The following is a 9252-nucleotide window of genomic DNA, read 5'->3' as shown; positions in this document are numbered from 1 at the left end:
GACACTCAAATTGGTTTTAATCAGAAATTGGCACATGGGAGGTACTGGTTGCAAAATCTAGTCTGGAAGAAATCTTGAGTATCTACTTGGAGCACAAGTTTTGTACTGTCATTTTATTGTTTGGTGTTGTTAAATCAAAGCCAGCTTTGTTCTGTCTACGTTATGATTTCTACTAGAGTGCGTTTTTGCCTCCTGAGAGACAAAGCCTAGTGACAAACAGAAGTAGGCCTCTTTCCTATAAAACGTGGAAAGCTTTAGATTAAAATATATATATATTCAAATATTCTTTGTTTGTTTGTTTGTTTTTAAAGGAAATGTTATATTTCTGCCTAGATTTAAAAAGGGCAGAGTGAATATTTCCATGGAAAAGTGGTACTTTAGTGACCCAACCTGCCATGTCAGTGCTGGCACTGTGAAAGGACGAGTAGTTCAACTTGTCCTGTGGACAGCACGCCTATTGTGAGCCCCTCAAGTGGCACAGAGTGAACTAGGCTTTTGATTTCCTAGGCTTTCCTAGGCTTTTCGATTTCAGGGACTGAATTTCACTTGTGGATGTTACTCCGTTGAGTGTAGAGGTCAAACAGACTCTGAAAAGCACGAGGAGCACAGCCCCTTCTGCCTTTTGTGCAAAGGGAATTGAAAGTCAAGTGAACTGTTTCAATCTGTTTCAGTACCTAGCACCCCGTACTTGGTTTGCTGAGGTATCAAACTATAGAGGTAGTTCTTTTTCTATGTGAGTACAAATGTAATAATAACAAAAATTCCCAAGTGATTTTGTAGGCTGGTAAGCCCCGTGTTCAGTGCTGCATTGTTCAATCTGCTCTTGTCCTTAATGATAGGAATCATCACTATTGCAAAACAAACAATATTGTATTTGTTAGATTTTTTTTTAACCTGTGTTCACTCTTCCAGAAAGCTGATGCCGGTGCCAGTTGAAGTCCTACTCTGACTTTTTTTTTTTTTTCTTGCCGATAACTTCACCTTCATATAGCAGTCTGCCAAGCAGCTAGGTTTCTTAAGTCATGGCTCATCCCACCCAGGAAGGACTGGATTTACGGCAGCAATTTATACATGCGATCCTACTCCAGTCTCCTAAATGAATTAGTTCCTTGAGGGGTAGGAATGCCTTGTGGAATGAAAATACAGCTTTCCTGTTCTTTGTTTTGTGGATATTGATGTGGTTTCATGATTTTAAAAAGAACTAACTCCACAGATCCTTCTGATTTGTTCATATGTAAGCCAGAATACCAGTGACCAAGGAGCCTGTGAAAGCAAGCACAGAAGTTAGAAGCTTGAAACAGAATTGACAAAATAATCCCAGTACATTAAACTGTGTTTGACTCTTCTTAAAGATACTATTCCCAAGCTTAATCTCATGTCTGTCATACAAAAACTTTGATGTTGTGTATGGTTAGGGCTGCACAGTCCTTGACAAGACACCACAAAATTTTGCAAGCTTGCCAGCCTGTAAATGTTTAGCCTGAAATGTTTCATGCTTGGGAGCTACTTAAGGATGAATGCTTCTTAATTTTTTTTAAAGGCTTCTCTTGTTCTAAAACCTTAATCAGGTAATTCCGTGGTTCTCCTTGCATAAAATAGGAAACTTGCACCCTTGTAGCTGACATGCTGTGCTGTCTGCTTTTTTAGAGCAATACACTGGTGTCGGGCAAAAGCCTCTTCTGTGCCTAGGAAGTGACACTGCCTGCAGTCATTTCATCCATGAGCAGCTATGCTAACTGTAGTTAAATAGAGAAACACAAATAACTCTGAAATGTTGATAGAACAAAACACTCCCTTCATTTTCATGCTACATTGTTCAACTTTTGCTAAAGACAGTGAAAGGCATTTACCATTCGCATCCAGGTTGGTATAAAGCCTTTGTATAGAGACATAAACCCTTCACCTTGTACCGTTTGAATCAAGCAGTCCGTGGAAGACTTATACAGCAGACCTCTAGCAATGTGCAGAAAACAAACAGTTAGGATTACAAATACAGAATTCACAAATAAATAAAGCCCTTCCCAAATAAGAAATAACCTGTATCAGCCGAATTTGTACAATTATTTTTTGCAAGCTCACTGGAGTCTTAATTGCTCTGAATTCCACTGAAGGAACTTGGTATGGCTGTGTGATCATCCCAACAAAACCCCTGAGACATGCAAAACTGAAATACTAAAAAGGAAACAAGATGAAGACCAGGACTTAGCACGTGGACCAACTCCCAGTGAAATCAGAGAGACCCAGGGTCTTGCTGTCCTACGGAGAAGTCCCCAGAGTGTCCGTACCTTCCCTGCTTGTCTCTCGGCTGGTTCATTATCCGGGTTTTGACCACATCAGCAGGAGTTCCCAGGACAGCAGCCACCAAGCCAGAACAGCCACTATCAATAACAACAGGTACTTAGCAAAAAAAAGACCACAATGATTTACCACAAGTTAATTTCCAATACTAAAGACACATGAAAGCAGGTATCATAAAACCATGAGTAATACCTCATAAATTAACATAAACCTGTTTAGGAGAAGGCTTGCTAGTACTGCTTCTTCTCAAATGTCCTCTCAGCGCCAGCTGCCCTCGCCTCTGTGTGTAGTCCTGAGGCGGGGATAAAGGACCATAATAGTTGATTTATGTTATTGCTTATGTAAAGCGGAGCTCTTCATAATTCAAGGGAGTAAAAGAGGTTGTTATGCAGAGGTTATATCACTTGTTACTGTTTGCTAAAGTTAAAGTAGATAAAATAGTAGCAATTTCAGAAAGGTGAATATTTGTGTGCTCTCACAGGTGTTATAATGTACTGGTAAGGCCCTTCTGGTGAGGGCAGTTTCCTAGCAATGGTTGCATCCTTTGTCTTGTGACTTCTGCACAGTGACATTCTCTCAGGCAAAAAAACCTCAAACCACTACCAGTATAAGGGTAGTTTTATCATCGATATCACAGCCAAAGACTAGGGGGTTCTGCTAGCACACAGAGGGCATGCTGGTCCAGTCAGCCAGGCAGGGAATGCCCCACAGTGGAAAAGAGGTAAAAAAGGAGCACGGCACCTGGCAACGCTGTGAGTGAGACTGTTGTCTGTGAGCGGTGTGTTCAGAAGCAAGAAGTGTTTCACTGAGTCGTAAGTGGTCAGATCTGTAATGAGAATGAGGAAAAAAACAGCATCAGAAGCAAATGGTGTTTGTGCTGTTTGTTACTGACAAAGGATGGAGATGTGGCAAGACCAAAATTTGCAGTGCAGCCCCTCCCGTTGGCACAGCTAGCACTCTGCCCCCGGTTTCTGATGCGAGTTGTGGCACGTAGCTCCCTTCGTTAGACATGTGAGTACCTGCTCCCTCCCACTGCCTTCTTCGCTGTTCTGCCCTACAAATGGCAGCATGGATCCCAAATGGAAAGTTCTGTAGAATAATTCATGATGACATTTACTATATAGCCCTCATTTAATACATGTAACTCCTGCTGCGACCATCCAGATGATCAGTCCAGTGATTCCTTTATTGCTGCTTAGCAAGGTGCAGTTTATGCCACCTCCAATTTTGTATCTCAAAAGACATTTTTTGGTCATGCTAACGTAATCCTGTGCCAACTGACCTAGGAAGTCGTACCCAGTGTGCCAAAGAAGATTAAAACATGCAAAATTAAAAAAATAGCCAAAGTAGTGCTGCAGGATATGCCAAGAACAGAGCCAGTGTTTATGATGGGAAGCCACAGGCAGTGCCTTTCAGTCCCAAAGACTTAAGATCTAAAGCACCACAGGCCAAGTTATTCAATTTACCTCCCATGTTTACCAGAGCAGCTCTCTGGACGTTTGGCACCCATCCAGCCCAAAGTCCCCGAATTCCTCCTTCGGACAGGATCTTCATAAATGCATGGTGCACTCCTCGAAATCTAAAATCAAAGTTTAATGGAGAGAGAACCCAGCTACAGAGACATCTTTGCATATTCCAGAGCTTTGCTGAGCCAGGTCCTCACTTAGGAGTGGCAGTTTATACCTGCGAGGATCTGGCCTCTGAATCCCTTTAATCTTTGACTTTCCTACCATGACATCTTAGCAAACATGAGTTTCCCTGGTATGCACAAATCTGGTCGCTAATGATAGGTGACCCCCTGATTCCACAGCTGTGTTGCAATACTAAATGTGTAAGAAACCTAACAACCTTACCAAAGAGTAACACAGGTGGATAAACGCCACCCTGGAGAAGAACTGACCGTAACGGCTTTCCTTCCAGCTTCCTTTTTCCTTCCATCTGCATCTGCACCTTCACCAGATCAGTTGGGCTGGCAAAAAACTGTCCAATGGCACCCGCAGACATGCCTCCAACAACAGCTTTCCTGCCGCACAGGGAAATCAAACACACTGCAGAATACACTGAGGAGCTTCACAAATCACAGTGCTAAAGAGTTTGGCAGCATGGCCCAAGTGAGACAAATGTGAGTGGCTCTTTCTTATACTGGCAGCCAAAGTTAAGATGATAATTGTGGCAAATGCAGGTAATTAATGTAGTCAGGAATAGTTCGGTTAATTTCAAGTTAATACAAAAATGGAGAATCTGCCACCAAGATGCTCTGCTTCCTCTCCAGGTTTCATTATGCTCCTCACTTAAGGTTTAAAGGCAGGATGGCAAGATACAAGAGAGGTTCCTGTATATATTATAACAACTGAATGTCAATCTGAAACTTGGAACTGCTTGCCAATACATAAAACCCTTTCCCATAGCACCAGGCAGTCCATACAGGTGCTTAATTACTTTATTTATCTTTACCCTCTTTAGGTGGGCAAGCCGTAAAGAGAAGACAGCTTTCTAGGGCCACATGCAGTAAAGGACAATACCCAAATAGGCACAAGCACACGTGCAACATTACCAGAAAGGAAAGCTTTCATCCTCAGCCCTTCCGAGCACGGAGTCACGCAGATGTTCATATGCAACCATCCGAACACCAGAATACACTGTGGAAAACAACAGCAGGAGGTAAGTCTGAGGTCTGCCATTCCTGGAGGTCACCGGGTGAGGAAAAGCTGAAGGGATCTGTTGTAAAACATTGTGAAGCTTGCCTGGGCCATTTGGTCACTGCTCATGTTCATGGTGAAAATGGGTAAAGGAAGGCAGTTGGCTGGTACAAATGCTATAGCCAGGAATTTTTTCACATCTTTTTGGCTGAGCCATAAATGTACCAAGAGGCAGCGTGGCTCATCCCAGCACATCGAGCAGACCCTACGGCACCTCTCCCCTCTCAGCTGGCTGCCAAGCACAGAATCTCCCACGAGTGCTTTTGAGGTTTGTTGATGTCACTGGCTCAGCAAGTAAAACACAGCAAGCTGTTACTTCTGGCCAGACCGTTAACGTGTTTCTTCATCCTAGTGTTTGCAACCTTGTATTTTTTCCCAGTCCATCCCCACTTCCCTCAGATAAAATACATTTATTGTTCTGAGGACTGCGAGTGCCTGTTAGCACAGAGGACCTTCCTGCAAAGTTGACAGGGAAATTATATTTTGTTTTCCTACAGGCCAGAACAAGGCCATGAAGAGAGGGGACTGAGCCAGATCCTCATTTATTTCAAAGTGGGATTGCAAAGCAGGCTGAAGAAGTCCTCGCAGCTACCTTTAAAGTACAACATGGTAGGGGAAGCTCGTGGCCCGAGGCTGCTGGCCACAGCAAGCAGGACCCGAACTTGCCGATAATCACCTATGTGCCGGTAGACGGCTGGCGTGGCTCCTTGCCAGAGCTTCAGTAAGCCTTCCTCCTGCACCACGCCAGCTGCCGTCCGCAGCATGCCACGGTATGGGACAGCCTGGCCGGCAGCAGTTCCGCTGCCCCGTGCAGCAGCTTCACCTTGGACCTGCAGGCGAGTTTTCGTGAGGTCCAGGGGGAACGTCACTGAAGAGAAGGAGCAGAGGACAAACGTGAGTTTGGGTCCGGCTGTGGCGGGACCCACCACGCTGGTGAAATCTACACCCGAATCCCAAGGCAGGCAGCAAGGTGTGAGCAAAGTGCAGCGACCAGTAGCAGGGCGGGAGTACTTGTGGGGAGCAGGAGGTGATTCACACCCAGATCTGTTCAAAGTGGCTTTGGGCATGAGACACAAGCATGCATCAAGCCCCAAGTCTTCTCCCTTTACTTCTTTTTCAAGCTGTCATGCCATACACATACTTCCCAAGAGACTCTGGGGTAAAAGCTCTGTTCCAGTTACTCCTCCTGAACGAAGATCAGTTGGATCTCTTACTGGGTGTCTGGCCTCTCCAGCTCTGCCCATCGTGGTGGCAGAACATGACTCAGCACCAGAGACAGCCCCACGCTGGCCGTGGTGTAACGCAGATATCCATGCAGGTGAGCAGCTATCCTACAAGCCACCCTAAACCACACCAGTGCTGCTTTGCTGGTGCAGACACAAAGAGCAAATTTCAGCTGTTACTTCCTTCACAGGATTAAGGAACGGCCAGGGAAGGTGGCCCACCTCCATTTTGGCACACTGGGGGTGCATTTTTGCTGCCCTGAATTTCAAAATCCTCAGCAGTCATTATACAGCTGGCGTAAAGGTGTCCTTCTGCATGCAGGCCAGCAGTGGCTCTCCAGGTGATGGGGCACGGTAACACAGCGCTCACATTTAAAGACCAGCAAAGACAGACATCACAAATGGTTAGCACACTGCGACAGGCTTGCACGTAGGAGTTTGTAGCAGTCATATACCGTAGGCTGAGAAATATTACAAGTAAGTTACTGAGGACAGAGCAATGCCATGCAGATGCCAGGTTTCCTGTGTTTCACCAAGCAGTTTGTTACCCTCCGTTTCTACGGACATCGCTACCATAGCCAGAAACATGAGATTTGATTTTTCTTTGGTTAACCTACATTAACTAGGAAAAGCAAATTCCTGCAGAAGCCAGCACCTTGCTGCTACCTTAGGCAAAAGACTGCCTCTAGTGTTGCTCCAGAAAACAAGCAAGTGCAAAGGTTAGGTTGGTCCCAACTGTGCTGTGCTAATTGACTGCTGCCCTTCAGTCTCAGAGGCGAAGATTTCCATGCAAAAGACCCCACAGATAGTTCAGGTAGCACAAAGCACTTGCAAAGCTTAAATCATGGAAAAGGGAGAGCGAGCAGAGTGGAAGGAGCAGATTTGCTGGAGCAGAAATGCCAGAACAAATGCCGAGCAGCGAGGAATCCGGGGACTGAAGTTCTCCCTGCCCCCCAAAATCAATTTTTGATCCCCTTCCCTCCAGCCAAACCACGGTGATTTGTACCTAGTTCTGCCACAGTGGCTGCACAGGCTGACAGAGCGAATTTGCTGGCCCGGGGCCATCTCTCTGGAAGAGGTAAGCTCTTCTCGTCTTCTGCAGGTACCATGTAGCGGGTGACATGCGGCAAGGCTAAGCAGCCACCGTGCACGGCTCTGAAAGAGGAGCGGCCCTGGCCACGCTAGCTCAGCTGTGCTCGGGGTTGGTTAGGAGGCAAATTTCTGAAGGTCATGTTTCTACAGTGCCAGCGCTCCCAAACGCAGCAGCCCGAATTCCTGCAGAGAGCTGCAAGGTCCTCGGTGAGTGACACGGGAGACAGCGGGCTCCTGGGAAATGTAGTCTGGCAGCAGCACTGCCCCCTGCCAGCAGGCTGGGAGCACACAATTTTGACACTTGTCTTCACGTTAAAAAAAAAAAAAAAAATCATTAACAAGGCGTCAAGATGATGAGAGCAGCTGCAGGGCTGTTTGCTTTGTGGGGTGTTTCAGTTTGCACCATCTTTGTCACCGACATCGTCCCCAAAGAGCGTCCCGGTGCCAAATGGCTGCGCAGGCACCGTCGCTGCCTGCTTTCAGACAGATTTAATTGATCCAGATCTGGTGTAATGAAAGCAAAATTAGCAGCAGCTACATACATGCTGAGCTGAAGAACAGGCTATCTAGCACTGTCAACAGTTCCCTGGGGAAATTGTGGGGGCTCGGCACGGAGCTGTGCAATTTGAACAAGGGGCACGCAAACCTGGGAGGGCAGGAGCTGGTCTCTGCCAAACCCCTGCATGTCAGAAGTTTCAAGCTTTTCCTGGATGAACACTGAAACCCCAGTGATTATGTGCCATTCTTAATTTCTCTTAGGTTAATGTAGGCACATTTTGTTCTCATCCTGAAAATGAATAAATAAATAAGGCACGGGCTGCTCAAGAGAAGCTCTTCATTTGCCATTAAAGCTCAGCTGAATCACTGAGTTAATCATTAGCCATTAATCACTAATCCTCACGCTGAGGATTTGAGGGTTTTTAGGACACAGAAATCATCCGAGAACCACCCCCCAGACCTAACTAACATTTTGGTATGCGTTCCAGGTCACAATAATTGAGACAAATGAAGGGAGCATTGCAGGTAAAATATCCAGGGCAAGTGAGATGAATTTATGTTGTGGGTCACCCATAATCAGTATTAAATTGGATCCCTCGTTGGGTTAGAATTCGTTAGAATCTGTGCTGTGATGGGACAAAGCACCGACAAAACACCCTGGCTGCTGATGAAAATGGGAGGAAGGTTGATTGCCATTTAACACAAACGTGCCTGGTTCCAGCTTATAACCGTGGCTTCTCGTCCTTTCAGATGTGCACCTCTGGGAACTGTCTCTCTCTGTCCTTTCTGTAACCATGCTTTAGGGACTGGAAGCCAACTAGAGCCCTCCTTAAAGTAAACCCTGTAGCCTAGCATGATGTTCCCTCCTATGGAGGGAACATCACTCCATGGTCATTTTTCGTCTGGGGAAGTTCTCTGTTTTTTCAACCAGGCTGATCCGGGGACAGCACTGAGGAACACAAATGAGTCTGAGCTGGAGATGAGCGTTTGCTGCAGCAGCTCTCGACATCTGGGTTTTATTTATCCCCAAATCCTGAGGGAAACAGCTCTAGGAAAGAAAACCCTTAGTATTTATTTAATTTGGCTTGTAGTGACACAGCAGTTTCTGATTTCTGTCCAAAGTCAGTTCAGGCTGCATGCAGGGGAAGGGAGCATGGGCTTTAGCTATGATGGAGGCACAGCAGCAGGGCCAGGGAGGGCTGGGTGCTGCTGCACAAGGCAGCCAGACTGCCCCACTCCTCCAGCCTGCCTTCAGCAGTGGGGACTGTGACACTTTCCATTGGAAAACAAACATGAAACATTATCTTAATCAGGACTAAGACCTAGTCTGAGGCAGCTTGTTAGTGACAATTGTGCCACCATACTGGCTGTGTCCTCCTCACAATAATGCTGACATAGGATCTCTTTTCCTCACCAGATCTTTCCCAGGAAGCAGAAGCTAA

The 9252-nt window shown here is 46.0% G+C and overlaps 1 protein-coding gene across 1 annotated transcript; it reads right to left on the bottom strand.

The window, feature by feature from the left end:
- SLC25A27 (solute carrier family 25 member 27) lies at positions 1-7533 on the bottom strand. The gene is made up of 9 exons (XM_068678817.1): positions 7227-7533; positions 5674-5865; positions 4853-4937; positions 4199-4321; positions 3765-3877; positions 3040-3124; positions 2286-2378; positions 1851-1953; positions 1-1263 (listed from the first exon to the last, which is right to left on the bottom strand). The coding sequence occupies exons 1-9, from the start codon at positions 7327-7329 to the stop codon at positions 1192-1194; spliced, it is 969 nt and encodes a 322-aa protein (XP_068534918.1). The 5' UTR covers positions 7330-7533; the 3' UTR covers positions 1-1191.
- Between the last annotated feature and the right edge of the window lie 1719 nt (positions 7534-9252).

Source organism: Anas acuta, chromosome 3, assembly GCF_963932015.1.
Source record: "Anas acuta chromosome 3, bAnaAcu1.1, whole genome shotgun sequence".
Taxonomy (NCBI): Eukaryota; Metazoa; Chordata; class Aves; order Anseriformes; family Anatidae; genus Anas; species Anas acuta.
This window is presented reverse-complemented; position numbering and strand designations above follow the sequence as displayed.